This window comes from Narcine bancroftii, chromosome 2 (genome assembly GCF_036971445.1).
Source record: "Narcine bancroftii isolate sNarBan1 chromosome 2, sNarBan1.hap1, whole genome shotgun sequence".
Lineage (NCBI taxonomy): Eukaryota > Metazoa > Chordata > Chondrichthyes > Torpediniformes > Narcinidae > Narcine > Narcine bancroftii.
In genome coordinates, this window is record NC_091470.1 from 206,820,703 (window position 1) to 206,844,884 (window position 24,182).

Consider the following 24,182-nt stretch of genomic DNA (forward strand, 5'->3'; position numbering starts at 1 on the left):
CTACAAGGTTTTCTCGTGGTTCCGACATCACACGCGATCTGAGGCGGTTTAACGGCCGAGCGCGCGCCCATCCCTCCACCAGTGACTGCTGGGAGGAGTGAGCTGCTTTGCTCCCATTGGAGTCAGCGACTGTCCATCAACGGTTCTACCCATTAGCAGTGGCGGATCTACTCCGAAAAACCCCGGACAACACACGAGCGAATGTTCGGTCGCTATTCCCCCGTGGGAAATCTACAGCGTCTGTGACCGGTTCACACGCCGGCGGCTGAGGCCGCATTCGGTGAGTTCACAGATTTATTGTGCAGGAGATCGCTCGGCCCGTCGACTCGGTGCCGGTCCCAGGGGAGGGATCACTCTCCCCTCCCCACGAGACCTTTCCGGGGGGGGGGGGGGAATGATGGGGAAGGTGAAGGGAGAGGAAGAGGAGAGGGGGCGGAAAGGGGTAGGATGCAGATGGGAAAGGAGGATAGGGGGACAGGAGGGGGAAGATAGGATGGGGCTGCGACAGTGGGGGAAGGGAGATGAGGAGGTGGGGATGGTGAAGGGCAGGGTAGGTAGGTGCATTGAGGAGGAGGGTGGGGACAGTGGAGGGCTGGCATAGTGAAGGTTGGTACAGAGGAAGGTGGAGACCGAGTGGGTGGTGAGTGATGGGGAGAGTGGAGGTAGTGGGCGGGAGAGTGGAGGTAGTGGGCGGGAGAGTGGAGGTAGTGGGCGGGAGAGTGGAGGTAGTGGGCGGGAGAGTGGAGGTAGTGGGCGGGAGAGTGGAGGTAGTGGGCGGGAGAGTGGAGGTAGTGGGCGGGAGAGTGGAGGTAGTGGGCGGGAGAGTGGAGGTAGTGGGCGGGAGAGTGGAGGTAGTGGGCGGGAGAGTGGAGGTAGTGGGCGGGAGAGTGGAGGTAGTGGGCGGGAGAGTGGAGGTAGTGGGCGGGAGAGTGGAGGTAGTGGGCGGGAGAGTGGAGGTAGTGGGCGGGAGAGTGGAGGTAGTGGGCGGGAGAGTGGAGGTAGTGGGCGGGAGAGTGGAGGTAGTGGGCGGGAGAGTGGAGGTAGTGGGCGGGAGAGTGGAGGTAGTGGGCGGGAGAGTGGAGGTAGTGGGCGGGAGAGTGGAGGTAGTGGGCGGGAGAGTGGAGGTAGTGGGCGGGAGAGTGGAGGTAGTGGGCGGGAGAGTGGAGGTAGTGGGCGGGAGAGTGGAGGTAGTGGGCGGGAGAGTGGAGGTAGTGGGCGGGAGAGTGGAGGTAGTGGGCGGGAGAGTGGAGGTAGTGGGCGGGAGAGTGGAGGTGGTAGATCTGGAGGCTCGAAACAATGAGTGGGTTAAGGAGAGGGTGGAGGGTGAGCCAGTGAGGGAGAGGTGGGATATGCAAAGGGTGGAAGTGAGAGGGAATTGGGAGATGGGGAGGTAAGAGATGGAAGATGAGGAGGATTGGAACAGGGAGGGGGAGATGGGGATGGCGAAGAGAGTCAGGACAGGTGTAAACTGACAGGAAACAAAGGAACTTCATGTAGAGAGTGAGACTTTTGGAACAAGCTGCCAGCTAAAGTGATGAAAGTGGGCTCAATTTGGACATTTAATTAAAAATTGGATCATATGTTTTTGAGAAAAATTGCATGTTCTAAATGTGAGACATTAAAAAATACTTTGGTGTGGGTTGATTTATATGGCTAGACACAACTTTGTGGGCTAAAGGTGTAATCTTGTGTCCACGTGGATGGCTGAGTGTGCTACAGTGTGTTGTGTTTCTCCCCTTTCCATGGGCGATCAATCCTTGTTGACCCAGTGTCCCAGACCCTTCAGCAAAGTACATGAATATGATGTTCAGTTTGTAGTGAACTTGCAGCTTCGGTTCCATATAAAACAGCTTAAATGTCACACTGAACTTCACATTCACCATGTGATTCTCTTAACCAGGTCTTGGATAGGATGTACATTTCACATTTTCATAGATGGCAGAAGTGATTTGTTGGACATTTTGTTGGGTTGGGAAGGGAATTGAAAGCCTTTCTTCCCAAGAATTTGAAATGAGATCTGTATAGTGTAGACCAGTGTATCAGCATTTGATGGCTTACACTGACACCATGGACAGAATTGCATTTTGCAATGATACAATTCTTTGCAACATAATGAACTTAGATCTTCATGGGACTTTTCTCTGTATAGTTAAGTCTGTTCTTCGTTTCGGGGATCACTAAGCAGTTGAGCACCATCTTCTTATTTTTGCTTATCAAATAGTCAGCATCTGCTGTTTCTTACCCACTCTCAAACGATGATGCTCAGATGGGTTTTTGGTGGTCCGAATGATTTGTGGTACACTCTGGAGAAATTGTTTTACCTCTTCCTCTCCAAACTTCCCTTCTATTACATAACTAGTGCCCTATAATGTGAATCACTGCCTTTTTCATCGATTGCTTTACCATTGCAAGTTTCAACTTTTGTGCAATAGGCAACAACTCATTCTTTCTTACCCCCGAGTCAATAAAAGACATCCCACCATGAAGCTTTTTTGGATGCAGATATCATTGAAACTGAGAGTTTCGCAGAGAGGTTAAGCTATATTGCTATTTCCAAATTCTTCTTCTTTACGAACGAGATGAAAGGTATAATTTCCACAATCTAGCATTTTCACTGCTCTAGAAATTCATTTTATACAGGTATGTGGCATATCTGATCTGGAGGTGTTCAGAAACGTGTGTGAAACTTAAGAACATAAACTTTTGAAATTGTTGAAGAAAAAATTCAAGATTTCTTTATTGTCAAGCAACATAACATTGCCGTCTGCCTGCTGTAAAGCAAAGAGTCACCATAAGTGTTGCCCACTCCCCTTGCAGTACAAGAGAAAGAGAAGTAAAAGAGAGTTGTTTGCCCCCCCCCCCCCCCCCCCCCCCGAGTCACTGAGTGTCCATGGATTCGCCTTGAGTGCTCCCACAGTTTCTGTAGCTGCACAGACTCCTGTTTGATCCATCGGCAACTCAAGCTTCAGATCCAAACCTCTGACGCGATCAGCAAGACTTCAGTGCCCGAGCACTTGTGGAGCCGTTCTTGCCCCCATCAACCTCTGCACTGATACCTGCTTCCTGTGAGCCTGTTAACAGCGTGTAGGTCCCTAACTGCATCGCCAGCAGCCTGAGGCTCACATTGCTGCTCTGTTGCTGTGGTCACCTTCCCCGTAGGCTCATCTCTGCTTCTCCTCGTCGGGGTTTTGAAGGTGGGGGGTGTTCCCATTTCTGGTGCCTTGTGCAGGTCTGCTGCTCCCGGAGTCTACAACCCCTCGTGGCCATTGCCGAGCACAAGTGCTACTACCTTGAACATAAACTAGTGGTTGCAGGATTTTATTTAAAAAAAAAAAACCCATCAGCTCCTCGATCAGGCAATTAAAACCGATCCAGAGCCACTGGCAAAAGGACCGGGCTGTGGCACCCTTCGGATCAGCACTGTCTTTGGTCCCTGCTCTTCCAGGTCCATGCCAACGACAGTGCTACCACTTTTGTTAAAAATTTATATTTTTATATTTTTTAAATTTAGACAGACAGCAAGGTAATGGGTTGTTTGTGGGAGGAAACTGGAACCCCCGGGGAAAATCCATGCAGACATGGGGAGAATATAAAGTATGGTTTTTTGAACAGAATTGGAGTACTGATAAAGGGCTTTGATCTTAATTAATTATTTTTTCATGTTTGTATTTTCAGCATTTATTTGTAGTACTAATGTAATTGTTTTTACACCTTTGCATAATACTGTTGAGTTTTTCAAAGGCATTCTGTTTTTGAAATAACCTTCACTATTTTGCGAGGTTTTTGTTTCTCTTGGAGTGAACCTATCACATAGCACCACTGCAGAGATTGTAGTAATGCATGCTGTGTTGGAAGTTCTGACATGTTCATCAGAAATGTCCATGACATGTTTTTGTTTGCTACAATATTCCGAGTCAATATACTGAAATAGACAATTTTTCTAAAATGACCGGCAAATTCTTGTGATGAGTCAGCTGATTCCCCCCACCACTGTTAATGTGGTCAGGTGAACAAGTACATGGTTGGAAGAACTCTGAGGGGCAACTTTGCTTGAGCAGACTTTTTTCATCCTTGCCTTTAATCTGAGAAATATTGGAAGTGGATAGAATTCTTTTAAGAAGGAGAAAGGCATTATCATTGTGAGATGCCTTTTCATCAGAACAGAGTTCGGATTTGAAACCTGTTGCATTTCTTTGCTCAGTGCACTGTCTGCATTCGAGATCCCAACAATGTGGGCACATTTCCAAGCATTTTGAAGGAGCTCATGCAATATTAGTAATATGGTGTGTAAATATTTATCACTGAAATACTTTTAAATTTAGAAAGGTATAAGCTTTCAGTCTTGCTTTTAAATTGTAGTTTTATTTAACATATTTTTCTCAGCACCCTTGTTGGTACATTAACAAATTGCCAGAGTTTTATATTAATGGACAAAATCAATTTCCATGAACTTAGCTTGAGTTCCCTATTTCATGCAGTGTTACTATAGAAGTCAAATCCTGTAGTTGTTCAGTGTTTGCCAACCAAATAATTATTTTTTGAATTTTTTATTTTTGATTGTTTCCAAAAATTAGTCACATTTTAAATATACAATATATTAAACTTTTTCTCACAAACACAAGAAACAAAAAAGTCCCTCCCTTCTCCCCTTCCATACATACAAATCCGTTCATCGTCAGATATTTTAAGTGTATTTTATATTATAAGTGTAATGAGTACAGTTGGGGAAACTGTTTTATCCTTTTGTTCCTTTTTATTACAGTATCTGGGCCCCTATGTGGTCCAGTTATGGCTGCCAGACCTTTACAAAAGTTTCTTATTTATTCTTTAAGTTATGTTATTTCCCTTCCCCGCCCCCCCCCCCCCCCCCCCCCCCAACATAGGTGTCCTTTTTTGCAGTCAATCGTGCTATATATAGATGGGAGTTGGAGTTGGACTTCCAAGTGATTGTGATACATTTTTTGGCTTATACCAATAGCCACTGCTATTTTTATAAATGAGATTTGATATTTGTTAAATTTATCAATATTTCTGTGAAATTACCTAATAGATACAGCTCTGGGTCACTTGTGAATGCCACTCCTGTTAACCTGGTTAATTTTTCTGCAATTTTTTGCCAAAATGGCCTCCCTTTCATGAACGACCATGTGGGATGTAAAAAAAAAAGTTCCTTTCTCAGTCCCACATCTGAAACACATCTCTGAAATTTCAGCATTTGATCTGTGTAACCTTTGTGGGGTAAGATATAATTGGTGTTTTAAAGAAAAATGATACTGAACCTGTCCATAATCTCGCATTTATGATTGATGTCATGCTGTTCTTACACCAATCTGACCAGCTTCTTTCTGAAATCATCACACCCAAGTCCAATTCCCATTTTTCCCTTGACCTCTGCAACCCTGGTTTTGCACTTTCACTCAGGAGAAGCTAGTACATTTTTGTTATAAATTTGGAATTTGTAGTGGCCCACGCACAGAGATGTTAACCAGTCCACAAAATAGCTGATGAGCGCAGCGACTGGCATACCAAGGAGAGACACCGGCTGTCATCCCAGGTCACCTCCGTACGGTGGGAAGACTGGAAACTCTGGCGATAACGCCGGCCAAGCTGATGTCAGCACTCTGATGACGTGGGTCCCTGACGTCAGTACCAGGGGCCCATATAAGCAGAGCTGCCAGTGCAATAAAGCAGCTTTTGATTTCGACTCTTCATGTGTGTGTGTCTCCCTTTCACACATTGGTGACTCCAATGGTAGTTGGACCCAAAGATGATGGATTAAACAGAATAGTAACCATCCACGCAGTTTCCCGGGGGCTCCCGACTTGCTGAATGTCTCAGCCACATGTGTGGTTTGAGCAGGCGAAGGCTCAGTTCCAGCTTTGCTGCAACACCACTGACAACAGCCGCTACTTCTACTTCATGAGCACCCCCAATCAGGACACAGCGGCAAGGATTGTAGATTTCCTATGGCAGCCTCTTTTATGCAAGGAAAATACGGCCGTCAGAGTTACTAACCTGCACCTTCAGGACAGACTGGGAACAGGGCCCTGACCTTCCTAAAGAGCAAGATGCTCACATTAACTGAGGGCCACAAGCCTTGGCTAGTGGAGGAGGGGAGGGGGGAAGGGGGGGAGGGGGGGGGGGAGGCAGACACAAAGAGTAGACACTTTGTGGTTGCATGGCAAGGGATATGGGGCAACTCAGAGTGGGGGTGATCTTTTGGAGTTAAGGTATTAGTGGATGTGGGAACTGCAGGGGTACTTTATGTCTTAAATGTGTTGTATATTAAGTGTAATAAGAGAAAACTAAGAGATGAAAAGGGGATGGATGTGGCAAAGAAGTGGAAAAGAGATGTATGCAAGATATAAGATGGCCATGTTGAACTATATGACTATAAACATTAATGGAATATATAACCAAATTAAAAAGAAGAGGCTACTATTTAGAAGAAAAAAATAGATATAGCATTTGAGCAGGAAACGCATCTAACTGAAGCGGAACATAACAAACTAAAGAGAGACTGGGTAGGACACATAAAGGCAGCATCCTATAATTAAAAAGCTAGAGGTGTAGCCATACTAATTTAAAAAAATGTACCAATCAAAATAGAAGAGGAAATAATAGATCCAGCAGGGAGGTATGCACTGTGTCAAGTGTCAGATATACTCAAAATTTTGGAATTTGCTCAATATATACGCACCTAACTAGGAGGATCAAAAGTTTATGCAGGATATTTTTTTGAAGATTGCAAACACAAAAGGAAATATATTGATAGGAGGGGATTTTAACCTTAATTTGGACCCAATGTTAGATAAAACTGGACAAAAGACAAGTAAAAAGAATAAAGTAGCCATATTTATGGTTAAATCGATGGAGGAAATGAAACTTGTGGATATATGGAGGAGGCAACACCCAAGAGAGAAGGAATTTTCATATTATTCGAGTAGGCATAAAACTTACTCAAGGATTCATATGTTTTTGTTGTCAGCTGATATTCAAAGGAGAGTTAGGAAAACTGAGTATAAAGCTTGGTTACTATCTGATCATTCACCCCTATTATTAGCAATAGAACTGGAGGACATCCCACCAAGAACATATAAATGGAGGTTAAACTCCATGCTACTTAAAAGACAGGAATTTAGGGAGTTTATTGAATGCCAAACTAAAACATATTTTGAAATAAACACAGGATCAGTGAAAAACAAATTTATATTATGGCACACGATGAAAGCCTTCATTAGAGGGCAGATAATAAATTATGTGACTAAATGAAAAAGGATTGCAATCAGGAAATAAAGCAGTTGGAAAGGTAGATAGTAAGTACAGAAAAGGAATTAGTAAAAAGCGATGATATAATGAAAAGGAGAGGACAAACAAATTACATAAAATCTAACAGAGATTAATGAAGATTTTAAGGAATTTTATGAACTATTGTATCAAACTGAGAACGAGGGGAAAGATGATAGAATAGAGGAATTTTTAGCTAAAATTGAACTGCCGAAATTGCAAGAACAAAACAAACTAATAAAACTCTTTGAAATAGAGGAAGTACAGGATATATTAAAAAAGCTACCGAACAATAAAACACCAGGAGAAGATGGATTTACAATAGAATTTTATAAAACATTTAAAGAGTTATTAATTCCTCCTCTCCTGGAAGTAATGAACCAGATAGAAGAAACACAAAACTTGCCAGATCCATGTAAGACAGTAATACCAAAGACGGGGAAGGATCCACTAACACCAGCATCATATAGACTAATATCTCTACTTAACTCAGACTATAAGATAATAGCGAAATTATTAGCAAACAAATTGGCCGATTGTGTACCTAAAATAGTAAAACAAGATTAAACTGAATTATTACGAAAAGATGAACAGCGGACAATGTCTGGAAACTTATTAATCTAATTCACGCAGCTCAAGGAAATAAGAAACCAACAGTGGCTGTTGCTCTAGACGCAGAAAAAGTCTTTGACAAGAGTAGAGTGGAACTACTTATTTAAAGTATTTCAGAGGTTCAATCTACCAGAAAAAGATATAAATTGGATTAAAGCATTGTATAATGGACCGTTGGCAAAGGAAGCAGTAAATGGACATGAATCAAGTCACTTTAAATTAAATAGGTCAACTCGACAGAGATGTCCACTATCCCCCTCATTGTTCGCCTTAGCAACAGAACCTTTGGCAGAACTGATAAAATAAAATAAAAGGGATAAAAATAAAGGAGGAGTATAAAATCAGCTTATTTGCAGATGACATCATAGTATACCTAACGGAACCAGAGATATCAGTAAAAGAATTACATAAGGAAGTGAAGGAATATGGAGAAATATCGGGGTACAAGATCAATGCAAATAAAAGTGAAGTGATGCCAATGAGTAAACGCAGACTATACAGAATTTAAAAAAGAATCACCATTTAAATGGCAAGCAATCTGATACCTCGGGATCAGGTTAGATAATAACTTAAGCCACTTGTACAAACTAAATTATCAGCCACTAATAAAGAAATTGCAGGAAGACTTAGAAGAATGGAAAGAATTACCGTTAACATTGATAGGGAGGGTAAACTGCATTAAAATTACCGTGTTCCCAAGGATACAATACTTACTTCAAACAATACCAATTCTTTTAACAGAAACATTCTTTAATGAACTAAAGAGAATAATAAGGAAATTCTTGTGGAAAGGGAGGAATCCAAGGGTAGCGTTAGATAAATTAACAGAGTATAATCAAGATGGTTTACAGGTACCAAATTTTAGAAATTATTATAGAGCCACACAGTTGAGGTACTTATCAGATTTTTACCAGACAAGGGAAAAACCAGATTGGACTAAGATCGAACTAGATAAAATAGGAGAAAAGATACCGGAACATGAACTTTATAAGTGGGATGAAAAGCTGGTGCAATATAAAAACTCACCAGTATTGCATCATTTACTTAATACATGGAAGAAGATCCACTTAGAAAGGAAAAAAAATGAATGATCAAATACCAAAATTACTATTGACACAAAATCCGCTTTTCTTTCTTCTTTTCTTTGACTTGGCTTTGCGGACGAAGATTTATGGAGGGGTAATGTCCACATCAGCTGCAGGCTCGTTTGTGGCTGACAAGTCCGATGCGGGACAGGCAGACACGGTTGCAGCGGTTGCAAGGGAAAATTAGTTGGTTGGGGTTGGGTGTTGGGTTTTTCCTCCTTTGTCTTTTGTCAGTGAGGTGGGCTCTGCGGGTCTTTTTCAAAGGAGGTTGTTGCCTGCTAAACTATGAGGCGCCAAGTTGCACGGTTTGAGGCGATATCAGCCCACTGGCGGTGGTCAATGTGGCAGGCACCAAGAGATTTCTTTAGGCAGTCCTTGTACCTCTTCTTTGGTGCACCTCTGTCTCGGTGGCCAGTGGAGAGCTCGCCATATAACACGATCTTGGGAACGCAATGGTCCTCCATTCTGGAGATGTGACCTACCCAGCGCAGTTGGATCTTCAGCAGCGTAGATTCGATGCTGTCGGCCTCTGGTGATGAAGTCGCTCCAATGAATGTTGAGGATGGAGCGGAGACAACGCTGGTGGAAGCATTCTAGGAGCCGTAGGTGATGCCGGTAGAGGACCCATGATTCGGAGCCGAACAGGAGTGTGGGTATGACATCGGCTCTGTATACGCTAATATTTGTGAGGTTTTTCAGTTGGTTGTTTTTCCAGACTCTTTTGTGTAGTCTTCCAAAGGTGCTATTTGCCTTGGCGAGTCTGTTGTCTATCTCATTGTCGATCCTTGCATCCGATGAAATGGTGCAGCCGAGATAGGTAAACTGGTTGACTGTTTTGTGTGCCCGATGGAGATGTGGGGGGCTGGTAGTCATGGTGGGGAGCTGGCTGATGGAGGACCTCAGTTTTCTTCAGGTTGACTATTGACACAAAATCTGCTAATCTCTTTTATAATAGACAACCTTTCCTTTAGAGAATGGGAGAGAAAAGGAATCAAAAGAATAGAAAACTGTTTTTTGGGAAATAATTTATTAACATTTGAACAGTTGAAGTACAAATATACAATGTTTGCATATCATCAATTGAAAGCATATTTAAAGGATAAATTGGAAAACGGCTTGAGATTACCTGAAGGAAGCAGCTTGAATACATGATTACAGACACAATGATAATCAAAAGATTTATAACCAACATGTACATTAAGCTGCAAGATAAGGAAAATGAAATAAACTATAAACCTAAGCAGAAGTGGGAAAAGGATCTAAACAGAAAGATAAAAAAGGAAGTATGGGAAAAATTATGTTCTGGAACTATGAAGAATACAATAAACACAAGGTTATGCATGATACAAAATAATTGGTTACACAGGATATATATTACTCCTCAAAAATTAAAAAAATGGGATTCAGCATTATCAGATAGATGTTTTCGCTGTAAGAAGGAAATGGGAACAACATTACATGCAACTTGGGCATGTACGAAAGTAAATACGTTTTGGGAAGAATTAAATCAGATACTAAATAAAATTACAAAAAATAACATACCAAAAAAACCAGAGGTATTTCTTTTAAGTAACATAAGTAGAGAATTAGGCCTCAAATTGGATAAAGTGCAAAAAAAATTCATTATGTTAGCCTTAGCGATAGCAAAAAAATGTACAATGGAAGAGATGAGTATGCAGCAATGGTACATGGAAGTGAATAAATACATAGAAACATTGAAGATAGGAGCAGTAGGTCATTCGACCCTTCGAGCCTGCTCCGCCATTCAACGAGATCATGGCTGATCTTAAAGTTCAGTACCCCGTCCCCGCCTTCTCTCTGTAACCTTTAATACCCTTATACTGAAGAAATATATCTAATTCCCTCTTAAATATATTTAATGAACCTGCCTCTACTGCCCTCTGTGGTCATGAATTCCACAGATTCACCACCCTCTGGGTAAAGAAATTCCTCCTCATCTCGGTCTTAAATGGTTTGCCTATTATCCTCAAACCATGGCCCCGGGTTCTGGATTTTCCCATCATTGGAAACATCCCATCTGCATCCATTCTGTCCAGTCCTGCCAGAATTTTATATGTCTCTATGAGATCCCCTCTCAATCTTCTAAACTCCAGCGAGTACAATCCCAATTTGCGCAATCTTTCCTAATAAGTCATTCCTGCCATTCCAGATATCAGCCTGGTGAATCGCCTCTGCACTCCCTCTATTGCAAGAACATCCTTCCTTAGATAAGGTGACCAAAACTGCACAAAATACTCCAGGTGGGGTCTTACCAAGGCCCTGTACAGCTGCAGTAAGGTATCCTTGTTCATATACTCAAACCCTCTTGATATGAAGGCCAACATACCATTTGCCTTTTTAACCGCCTGCTGTACTTGCATGCTCGCCTTCAAGCCTGGTGTACAAGTACCCCTAGGTCTCTCTGCACTTCCTCATCTCTTAATCTATTGCCATTCAAATAGTAATCTGCCCTCGGTTTGTATTACCAAAGTGGATAATCTCAAATTTATCCACATTGTAGTGCATTTGCCATGTATCTGCCCAGTCCCTCAATTTATCCAAATCACACTGGAGCTTCCTGACCCCCCTCTTCCGTACACACAACCCCTCCTAGCTTAGTGTCATCTGCAAATTTGGAGATATTACATCCAATCCCTTCATCCAGATCATTAATGTAAATTGTGAACAGCTGGGGTCCCAGTGGCACCCCACTGGTCACCGCCTGCCACTCAGAAAACAAGCCATTTATCCCAACTCTCTTGTCTTCTACCTGCCAGCCAGTTCTCAATCCACATCAATACTTTGCCCCCAATCCCATGAGCCTTGATTTTGTAAGCCAGTTGTTTATGCGGGACCTTATCGAAGACCTTTTGGAAGTCCAGGTACACCACATCCACTGGCTCTAATCTGTCAAGCACGATTTACCTTTTGTAAATCCATGTTGACTCTGTCCGATCCCTTCTCTGCTAGTCATATGCTCCGCTATTACATCCTTAATAATGGATTCCATCATTTTGCCCACTACTGATGTAAGGCTCACTGGCCTATAATTCCGCGCTTTTTCTCTACCCCCTTTTTTAAATAATGGGGTAACATTAGCTACCCTCCAATCCATGGGCACTGATCCTGAGTCTATCGAGTTCTGGAAAATAATTCTTAAAGCATCTGCTATCTGAATGGCCATTTCCTTAAGTCTTTTCTTTCTTTGGCTTGGCTTCGCGGACGAAGATTTATGGAGGGGGTAAAAAGTCCACGTCAGCTGCAGGCTCGTTTGTGGCTGACAAGTCCGATGCGGGACAGGCAGACACGATTGCAGCGGTTGCAAGGGAAAATTGGTTGGTTGGGGTTGGGTGTTGGGTTTTTCCTCCTTTGCCTTTTGTCAGTGAGGTGGGCTTAAGTACCCTTAAGTAGATTATCAGGCCCTTGGGATTTATCTGCCTTCAATCCCATCAATTTCCCCAAGACCATGTCCTTAGAGATACTGATTTCTTTCAGTTCCTCCCTTGCATTAGTCTCTATGTTTCCCAACATCCTTGGGAGGTTATTTATATTCTCTCTTGTAAAAACAGAACTAAAGTAAGAATTTAATTGGTCTGCCATTTCCTTATTCCCCATTATATATTCCCCTGATTCCAACTGCAAAGGACCTACTTTGGATTTCACCAATCTTTTCCTCTTGACATATTTATAAAAGCTTTTGCAGTCGGTTTTTATATTTGCTGCAAGCTTACTTTCGTAATTTATTTTTGCTCTCTTGATTAATCCCTTTGTCCTCCTTTGGTGCATCTTGAACTGCTCCCAGTCTTCGGTTGTGGTACTTTTTTTGGCCAATTGATATCCTCTCTCTTTGGACCTAATGCTGTCTCTAATTTCTCTTGTTATCCACGGTTGAGTCACCTTTTTTGGTTTATTTTTATGCCAATAAATGATTTTTGCAATTTCTCCATTAGATCTGTGAATGCTTTCCATTGTCTATCCACAGTCAACTCCCCCATAAACACCACCCAATCAATCTTACTCAACATATAATTTAAAAAATAAAGTCACAATGTTTGAACAAATTTGGGAACCATACATGGAACATATCAGAGAGAGCTTGCCTATGACCTCCATCCCCTGAAATAAGAATGAAAATGATAAGAAGACAAAACAACTAGATTCAGTGTGTAATAAATAAATGATGCATTTTTCTTGTTTATTTTCCTTTGTGTGAAAATATTGTTTTATGGTTTTATTATATTGTATACGTTGAATATTTATGGGTATTGGATGGGATGGGTAGTGGGGGAAAGGGGGAGAATAGACCACTGTAAATTTAATGAGATACATTTGTACATATTTTGGTTGAAGTGGTTCACAGTATGAAAAATTTAAAAAATATATAAAAACAGCAGGGGCCCAGGCTGGAAATGTTGGTCATAAAACACACACAGAATGCTGGAGGACATCACCCAGTCTTCCAGGGTCCGTTGGGCCTAAGCCCTTCAAGGAATAAGTTCCCCTTTATTTCCCATGGATGCTGCGTGACCGGCTGAGTTTCTCCAGCAGGTTTGTGTGTAACATTTAACCTCAGTGTCTGCAGACTTCCTCGTTTAACTCCATTGGTTCCACTTGCCAGTCGTACTCTCCCTGTCAGTCAGCCGAGCAAATGGAGAAATGCCTGCGGATGGATTTGGACCTGATTGGTTTTCCAGACCTTGCCGACATCTGCATGTTGAGGGAACAGCGCCATTTGGGACTGAGATTAAAAACAGACAATGAACTAAATTTAATTCCCAAACAATAAAACCCTCTGTTGAAGAACACAAAAACTGCAGATGCTGGAATTTTGAGTGAACAATGGGAAGCTGCAGGGAGTTAGTGGGTCAGGTCGCATCCAAGGCCAACGTTTCAGGTTGGGACCCTTTACAAAACTCTCATTACCTTTATGATTCAATGAACTTCTTGGCTCATTTAACACCTATAAAGTCCCAGCTTTCTGACTGAGGTGGGAATACAGCCAATAGCTGACCACAGAGACCAAAGTGACCTGTTCTACCTTGCGGCCTTTCTCTGAATAATGATGTGGTACACTTGTTTTGCAGGGTGATAAAAACAGAGGATTTGTGGATGGGAATCAAAGGCAACATTAGCACCAGTCATGTCAGCGAAGAGGAGATGCTTGTGTGTTTTATTTCTGAGAAGAGATTACAAGCCACAGTATGACCGGCAAGGCAGTGAGATTCACACCCCTGAATAAGAGTGTTAAGAACCACTGTCTCTGCAAGGAATTTTGGCCAGTTGCGCAGTGTCACCGAGGGAAATGCAAGCACATCCTCTGAGAGGCTTGGATGAATTAAATGGGTGAAGCCAAATAATTTATTTTCCACATCACTGAAGGAGTGATCAATCAGTTGATGCTTGAAAAACAATTTTCTGTCCCAGACTAAAATTTGTGCTTCAGAATTAGCTGGACCTGACCTGGAAATAGTTGGGTGAACTCTGAAGAAAACATAGTGTTTTTTTTCACTGATGATTTGGTGCATCAGAGCACATCCTAACCAAAGCTTGGTCACTTAGCTGCTGTGAGCAAAGGGATCCATTTTGCTTTCCAAAATGAGTGCCCACTGGCGGGCCCACACTGAGGAGCAGCCATTACCTGGTTGGAGTGTGGAAAGTTCTTCACTAAGTCCTCCCACATACTAACCCACCGGAGTCTTCACAACGGTGAGATGCCCTTCTCTAGCCCTGAGTGCAGCAAGGGGTTCAGTAAATTGTCGGACTTGCTGACCCACAGGAAGGTTCACACTGGCGAGTGGCCCTTCTCCTGTCCTGAGTGCGGCAAGGGCTTCACCCATTCCTCCAAACTGAAGTTCCACTGGCAAATGCACACTGGGGAGAGGCCCTTCACCTGCCCTGAGTGTGGCAGAAGCTTCACTCAGTCCTCTCACCTGAAGACCCACCGGCAGAGCCACACTGGGGAGAGGCCCTTCACGTGCCCTGAATGCAGCAAGGACTTCACCCACTCCTCAAACGTTAAGACCCATTGGCGGATCCATACTGGGGAGAAGCCCTTCACCTGCCCTGAGTGTGGCAAGGGGTTCAGTCGATCGTGGGACTTGCTGACCCACCGACAGGTTCATACTGACGAGTGGCCCTTCATCTGCCCTGAGTGCAGCAAGGGCTTCACCCAGTTCTCTCACTTGAAATCCCACCGGCGGATCCACACCGGGGAGAAGCCCTTCACCTGCCCTGTGTGTGGCAAGGGCTTCACCCACTCCTCTAATCTGAAGTCCCATCTGCGGATCCACACCAGGGAAAGGCCCTTCACCTGTCCCAAGTGTGACAAGGGGTTCAGTCGATCGTCAGACTTGTTGATCCACCAGCGAGTCCACACCAGCGAGAGGCCCTTCACCTGCCCTGACTGCAACAAAGGGTTCAGTCGATCATGGGACTTGCTGACCCACCGGCAGGTTCACACTGGTGAGTGGCTCTTCACCTGCTCCGAGTGCAGCAAAGGGTTCACCCAATCCTCTCAACTGAAGTCCCACCAGCGGATCCACACCGGGGAGAGACCCTTCACCTGCCCTGAGTGTGGTAAGGGCTTCACCCAGTCTTCTAACCTGAAAACCCATCAGCAGATCCACACCAGGGAGAGACCCTTCAATTGCCCTGAGTGTGGCAAGTGTTTCACCAACTTCTCCAGCCTGAAGACCCACCGGCGAATCCACACTGGCGAGTGGCCCTTCATCTGCCCCGATTGCAGCAAGGGCTTCATCAAGTCCTCCAGCCTAAAGACTCACCAGCGGATCCACACCGGGGAGAGGCCCTTCACCTGCCCTGAGTGTGGCAAGGGGTTCACCCAGTCCTCTCACCTGAAGAACCACAGGTGGATCCATACCAGGGAGAGGCCTTTTACCTGCCCTGAATGTGACAAAGGGTTCAGTCGATCATCGGGCTTTCTGACCCATCGGCTTGTTCACACTGGTGAGAGGCCCTTCACCTGCCCAAATCCAGCAAGGGCTTCACCCAGTCTTCTAACCTGAAGACCCATAGGCAGATCTACACTGGATGCAGCCCTTCACCTGCCCCGAGTGTGGCAAGGACTTCACCCAATTCTCGCCTGCAGACCTACTGGCAGATCCACACTGAGGAGAGGCTCTTCACCTGCTTTGAGTGCGGCAAGGGGTTCAATCTATCGTCGGACTTGCTTATCTATCCATCAGCAGGTTCACACTGGCAAGTGACCCTTCACCTACCCTGAGTGCAGCAAGGGCTTCACCCAATCCTCATACCTGATAACCTACTGGTGTCTCCATACCAGGGAGAGGCCCTTCACCTGTACTGAGTGCAGCAAGGGCTTCACACACTTGTTAGCCTTGTTATGAGCCCAGAGAACCCCAAAACCCAGCAGCAACAGAAATTCACCAAGACAAATAGTTACCTAAACAAGAGTTGCTTTTAATTATCTTTAAACATGAAAACAGGATTAAACTTTCACTGATTATTATCCCCCTTCTAATTCTAAGTGCATGAGTATGTAATGTGTATGTAAGTTCAGAAAAGTTCTTTGATTCACAGTCCAATTTTACTTTTCACTCCTCCAAGTTCACTGGTTGCAGGCAATTCTTATACTGTGCACTGAATTTAACATTGGTGCTTGAAAGGTTAATGGTTACCACTCAGGAAGGTTCTTGTAGGTTTTCAGAGAGAGATTTGTTGTTCGCTAGACACAATCTGATTCCTTCCGGCAGCCATGTCAATGTCTTGCCAAAGAAATTTACCCATCAGGGTTTTCCAAATGATGACCTCTTTCTTTCAGGTCACCACAGAGTTCCTTTTTGTTTCCCTTAATTCAAGTGAAACATTAGGCAGCCAGTCCTCTTCTCTTGTATGGACCACAGACCCAGGCTGAACCCATCTTCAAAGTGGGTTTTTTTCACAAGCTTGCCAGCTTGTCATGTTCCAGTCCCAGCTGCTGCTGATGAACTGTAGAACTGAATTCTCTCTCTCTCCCTCTCTGAGAAAAGCCTGTTTTACTCTCTCTGCTTGCAAAACCTCATGACCCTTTTATAACAGAGCACTCAGACAGCTTGCAGTTCTGGACCTAATCCTCAGAGTTCTTTTATCTGTTGCTTTCCAAAATAACAATCCATTTGTGAAGTCTCTATAGGCACCCCCCAAAGATTTTTAAAGGCACTCTGAGCCGGCCTGTTTGGCTTGAGCAGGGCTACAGTATTTTAAATGAGATCTGTTTTGAAGTGTTTGTATGTGACCTACACTTTAAAAAAAAAGAGCTGCCACAATTTTTATCCGTTAAAGCATATAATGTAAAATACAACATAATTTGTCACAGCCTGAAGTCCACACTGGCAAGAGGCCTTTCACCTGCCCTGAGTGCAACTGGGGGTTCAATCGATACACCAGCATGTTCACACTGCCAAGAGGCCCTTCACCCGTGTAGTGTGTGGGAAAGGATTTGCTCGGTCATCCCACCAGCGGGTTCTCGCTGGGGGCAATTTTAAATCTTTAAGTATTTTTATATTTTTTAAAAATTAAATTTAGTTTCGTGGGTTTGAATCCACTGCTGTTTGTAAGGAGTTTGTATGTTCTCCCTGTGAACTGTTTGGGTTTCCTCTGGGTGCTCTGGTTTCCTCCCACTCTCCAATAATCTAATTGGGTGTATTTGGGCAGCATGGGGTCATGGGCCAAAAGGGCCTGTTACAATGCTGTATCTCTAAAATTAAAAGAAATGCATTTAAAAAATTGAAACCACTGTTATTTCCTGCCCCGTAGGATAGTGGAGGTCAGATCATGCTTGTGCTTACTTTACATTTCTTCCACCTGTTTGGTTCTTTATTTTACAACCAGTGTTTTATATGATAGGCCTTTTATCCTTTTATCTATACTTGCATTGAAATGCTACAAGAATTGGTAAATAAGGGAAGAAAGAAGAGTGCCAACAACCTGAGCTATTTTATCTGAGCGACTGGATCAGCACAGAAAGTCGTTAGCCAACAATTTTAAAGTTATTTTAAGTAGGATTGATTCTAAACTTGACCAAGTCCAGTGTTTAACCAAGGAATACGGTGAACGTTTATCATCTTTTGAGCTTGGTTTGAATAACTTGTGTGAATATGTTGACGAATTAGAAGATGTGTACTTCAGATTAAGTGACAGCAATTCAAAGTTGACATAGAAGGCACGAACAGACAGCAAAATCTACATATTCTGGTCTTTGACAATCTACCGAAAGTTGCTTTGGTTTTTGGGAAGGAGGTGCTCTTGTCTCCACCAGAGATTGATAGAGCTAACCATTCTTTAATACCTAAGTTATTAATTTACTTATCTTTTTAAAGAAATTTGTTTTGGTTTTATTGAATCAGGTTAAATTATTGTTACCAAAATGGTCACCTTTATCTATCCCCAAGATTTGAAATATCAATTCTATCAAAATGAATATCTAAAGACTTATCTGAATACCTAAATTTCTTCCAATCAATACCAATTTTCATTTCCAAATCCAAATACTTTTTTGACTCACTTGATTTGATTATATGTTCCCACTCATTGTTTAAATAAAGCTTTCCTTCAAAATGCTAAAAGGAATGGTGGATTGATATTTCCTAATTTTGAATTCTATTATTGGGTGATCATTACCGTTGCTTTTTTTTGTTACATTTTTAGAAACCTGAGGACTGCCCTTCATAGGTAGAAATGGAACTGAAATATTCTCAAAGTACCTTTATGCAGGCAATTCTTGTTTTTAAAAAAAAAAAAATCCTCATACAAATTGATTAATAATCTGATAATTAGACCTAGTTTGAGAATATGGGCACAGTTTAGAAGGTTCTTTGGATTTCTGAGTTTTTCTTTTGCCAGTCCTATTACATCTAAATGTCTTTTTCAACCTTCTTTGTTAGATGCAATTTTTAAAGACTGGCACAGATTGAGTATTAAATGTTTTAAAGAGCTTTTTATTCAAATGATTTTGCTTCCTTTGAACAATTGGTGGTAAAATTGAACTTGCCAAACATTCATTTTTTTAAGATATTTACAAATTAGAATTTTTATTCAATCAAAGATACCTGATTTTCCACAAATACCCTTGATTTACTTTAAAAAATTTTTTTTTACAGCTTTCCCATAAAGGTTCATTATTTTTTATAATAACTTGCTGGATTTAAGAATTTTAAGATCAAAAACGATTGGGAACAAGATTTGAATTTATCATTTTGGATGTTGTTTGGGACTCTTCAAGTAATTTGATTAATATTACCTCCTTTTGTGCATGACACTGTTGCAATTTAAAGTGGTCCATTGAGTACACATGTCCAAAGTTAAACTATCTAATTTTTATTCAGATATAAATCCTCTGTGATAACTGCAAAACTGCAGATCTTATGTTCTGGACTTGCTCTAGTTTAGAAAAATTTTGGAAAGATATTTTTCAAACATTATTGGTCATATTAGAATCTTGCCCTTTAATTGCTCTATTTGGACGATTTCAAGAAGATAAATTCTTATTAACTCCAACTCAAAGTTGAATTTTATCTTTTACTACTTTGATGGCCAGACATGCAATTCTGGTTAAATGGAAAGACCTTGACATTATGTCTTATCTACGTTTAGAAAAAAATAGATATGCTATTAAAGATTCAAAAATTAACTTGCAAAAGATGTGGGGCCCATTTGTGGATTATTACCATAATCTAAAGTGTTAGGGTCGTCAAAGTGCTTTGGTGCTGTGCTATTGAGTTACAGGTTAGTTTAGGTTTCCTTTTTTCTCTTATTTTTAAAATTGGATAATATAACAGATAATAAAGCACTGCTTTACTGTGATTTACACAACTTTTGATTTTTAATTTTTTTTTAAAGAACTAAAGATATTCTATGTGGAATGAGAGAGGAACTGGCCCAAGTTGACTGGAAAAGTAAGATGGAAGAACAGCAGAGCAGAATTGGATGATATTTCTACAAGAAATAAAGAGAGCAGGATAGATATATTCCAATGAAAAGGAAAATTATGAATGGGAAAAATGGCACAAATGTAGCTAACAGAGGTTAAGGCTAAAATAAGCAAAAGGGAAGGCATACAAGGTAGCAAAAATTAGTGGCAAAACAGAGGATTGGGAAACTTCTAAAAACTTACCAAAAGAGACAAAGAAAGTCATAAGGAAAGAAAAGATGAATTATATAAGGAAGCTTGGAAATAGCATACAAAAGGCTACTAAGAATTTTTTAAAACATAAAGAGTAAAGGAGAGATGGATAAATATAGGATGATGCTGGAGAAATTATAATGGGCAACAATGAGGTGGCAGAGGAACTAAATGAGTATTTTGCATCTATCTTCACTGATAGATGTCTCAGGAAATAGAATTAAGTATAGCCAGAATTACTAAGAGATAGTGCATAGTAACATGAATGGACTAAAGATGAGTCTCATGGACTGGATGAGGTGCTGAAGGAGGTGGCTTTGGAGATTGTGGAGGCATTGGAATTGATTTTCCAGAAATCAATAGACTCTGGCATGTTTCTGGAGGACTGAAAGGTCGTAAATGTTGTTCTGCTGTTTAGAAAAGGAGGGAGGCAGAAAAAAATGAAATTATAGGCCTATTAGTCTGACTTTGGTAGTAGTAAAGGTATTGGAGTTGATCCTCAAGGACGAGGTTATGAAATACTTCGAGATGCATGATATGATAGGTCCAAGCCAGCATGGGTTTATAAAGGGCAGATCCTGCCTGACCAACCTATTGGAATTTTTTGAGGAAATATCAAGTAGGATGGACAAGGGAGAGGCTATGGATGTTGTGTATTTGGATTTTAAAAAGGCCTTCAATGAGATGACGCATAAGAGGCTGCTTAATAAGTTTAGAGCCCATTAAATTACAGGAAAGATTAGATGGGTGGAGCATTGGCTGATAGGCAGAAAGCAAAGGGTGAGAATAAAGGGATCCTGTTCTGGTGGGTTGCCAGTTACTAGTGGTGTTACATAGGGGCCGGTGTTGGGGTCTCTTTTTATAATGTATATTGATGATTTATACTGTGGATTGAATGGTTTTGTGGTGAAGTTTGCAGATGACACCAAGGTAGGTGGTCAAGTAGGAAGTATTGAAGAAACTGAAAAGTTGTAGAGAGACTTGAAAAGCTTAGGAGAGTGGGTATAACCAAAACATATGGTACAGAATACCATCTTCAGTTATATATTTACCACATTTAGATGAGATATTAGAATAAAATTTGGCCAATTGAACTTTGGAATAGTGGCCATGATGTACTACCTTAAAATATAATAATGAATGTCTAGTCCAAAGAGAGGATGAATGCATTCGTTTCAGAATAGAATTCCATGTAGTTTCAGAAAATGGCTGTTGAAAATCTTGTTCCCTTTATTTTTTAATTCTGTCTGGGGAACTATCACTAGAATTTAAAAGTAATTCATAAAGGCCAGATACCTCTTTCTTTGGGGAGCTTCAAAATGAAAGAATATTTTTTTTTGTTGTGTTCTTTTTTCAATTTTTGGGAAGGGATATTTCATTCCTTGTCTTTAGTTTTGAATATAAATTTGACTCCAAATCCTTTTAATGCTCTCTTTGGAATAAGTGAGCCATCTGGTTTAATTCTGACTGCTTCACAATCCCATGTAGTTGCCCTCGCCTCCCTTATTGCTAGAAGGGCCATTTTGCTGAGATGGAAAGATGCTGTCCCTCTCACTCATAATCAAAGGGTGTCCAATGTGATGGCATGTCTGAGTTTTGAAAACTCCACTACTGAAATGAATTTTAACTTTGTTTCTTTATGGGGTTCTTAATTACTTTCAAAATTTGTAAGATTAAGTAGTTTTTGGTTTTTGAGCCCAATGTTTACCTTCCTTTTTATTAGTAGTGCACTGTGTTAGTCAGGAGATTGAACTATATTTAGTATAGTGTTTTTCTTTTTAATGTAACATAGGTTTCAGTACTATTTGTATTGCTCTATGAGATTTTTTAATACTTTGTTATGTACCTATGGAATATTTATTTGATAAAATCAATAAAAATATTGAAAACAAGGAGAGTGGACAAAGAAATGGCAGATGAGATACAATGTTGAGAAATGTACATTTTGGAAGAAGAAATAAACAGGCAGATTATTATTTAGATAGGGAGAAAAATTAAAATTTGGAAGTGCAAAGGGACTTTGGGGTCATTGTGCAGGATTCTTTTTCTTTGGCTTGGCTTCGCGGACGAAGATTTGTTTGAAGAGGAATAGTGTATAAAAATAAAGAGGTGTTGATGAGACTATTGGGCACTGTTGAGACTCATTTGGAGTACTGTGTAGTTTTGGGCCCCTTAGCTTAGAAGGGATGTACTGATGTTGGAAAGCATACAGAGAAGATCTACCAGCTTGATTCCTGGAATGCAAGGGTTAACAACATTTTGCAGCTCTTGGATTGTATTCATTAGAGTATAGAAGAATGAGGGGGGGGGGAATCTCATACAAACATTTTGAATGTTGAAAGGATTGGACAGAGTAGATGTGAATAAAATGTTTCCCCTGGTGGGTGAATCCAGGGCATGTCTTGGAATTAGAAGGTACTCATTCCAAACAGAGATGAGGAAAAATTTCTTTAACTAGAGGGTCGTAAATTTGTGGAATTCATTGCCACATATAGACTTGATGGGCCGAACCTGTATCTTGCGATCTTGAACACCTTTATTTTTCAAAAAAAGTTATAATTTATTCAAAAAGAACTTTAAATTTTATTTGTCCTTTCTTTTATTTCTCTTTTGGGTTGTTATTTTTGTTTGATGTTGTATTTTATTACACTATTACCAATATATGTTGGTCCTTTGAATTTTGTTCATATTTGAATTCTATAATTTTAAATTATATAATTGCACATTATATAATTGTATCATTCATTTGTATATTAAATACCAATAAAATGTTTTTAAAAGAAATACCTAATCCAGCTCCTAGGCAGAGACTGCTCGGTTATTTTTGGCTACATCGATATCAACAAAGGATTCTCTGATCCATGAAGATTGTCGAAGAAGGAAACTTGAATATCATGGCCAGCAGATTAGTATTGTGGAGGATTACTGTTCCGAAGTTTTGAACCAGCACGCCAAATGCAGAGAAGTAATGTTGGAGTTGTACAAGCATGGTTCCAAGCCTTCCCTGTTGTAACCTGTGTGTCTGCATTACACTTTCCAATGGACATAAGAAGTGGCTGCGCTCAATTGAAGAAGCTCAGAATTACCTAGATGGTCTCCTTATTACATCCACCCACTGTGAATTTCCTCTTGATGACTGAAACTGATTGACCATTATTACTTTTAAGGTTTCTAGCACTTATAGTATTTGTTGGGCGAGGACTGGTTGATTTTCTTTGACTTATTTCAATATTTAAATGGGATAATAAACTTGGGTTATAGTCATGCAAGTATTTCTCTATTAAATTCACTGGCCTATTAAATTTTTAAGAGAAAAATACTGAGAATTATACATCCATTTTTTTCTCAGTAATAATGGTTTATATTTGTTTCAATGCTGCATGAGTAATTATAAAATAATTTTGAATGGTTGTAGTCTTAACAAAATTATGTATTGTTTGGAAGTAGGGAGTATATTTACATTAAGAATGGAGCTCTCTTTAGCATGTGTCTGGTTTTGGGTTGAAGGGAGAGGATGGAAGAGTGGGGGTTTTCTCAAGGTTGACATGGCTTTAGGAGTCTGTACAAGTTTTGACCTTGGGTTCATTTCTAGATTCAAATTTTTGCTTCAAGACTGACTGACACCTGGAGTTTGGATATTATTTATGTTAATCAACTTAATTATTAATAAAAAAATGCTGATAATTTTATTTATTTCCTTAGTTGGAACATGAAAGGTTTTAACTATCTGGTTAAGAGAGTGTTTTCACATATTAACAACTGATGGTGAAATTCTAATTTAAGGAGGCTCAGGAAAAACTAGTGGGGATGAGTATAGTTAAGATAACAGAATAAGTCAATAAAAATTCTGTGGTGTTGATAAGTTTTTGTGGATACCACTGTAGAGAGTAGGGGTCTGAATGGTTGAGGCATCCTAGAGAGTAGGGGTCAGCATGGGCATGTAAAAATGTTCTGTGGATACTGCCCTAGAGAGTGGGGTTCTGAATTGAGACATCCTGCCCTGGACAGTAGTGGTCTGTATGTACAGAACAGGTAGGCTAGGAAAATCTGAACCAATT

The 24,182-nt window shown here is 41.0% G+C and overlaps 1 protein-coding gene across 1 annotated transcript; it reads left to right on the forward strand.

Annotated features, from left to right (window-relative positions):
- Positions 1–54: 54 nt before the first annotated feature.
- Positions 55–22,900, forward strand: LOC138755026 (zinc finger protein 271-like). Its single transcript, XM_069920178.1, has 2 exons — positions 55–280; positions 14,069–22,900. The coding sequence occupies exon 2, from the start codon at positions 14,696–14,698 to the stop codon at positions 16,007–16,009; it is 1,314 nt and encodes a 437-aa protein (XP_069776279.1). The 5' UTR covers positions 55–280; positions 14,069–14,695; the 3' UTR covers positions 16,010–22,900.
- The last annotated feature ends 1,282 nt before the right edge of the window (positions 22,901–24,182 follow it).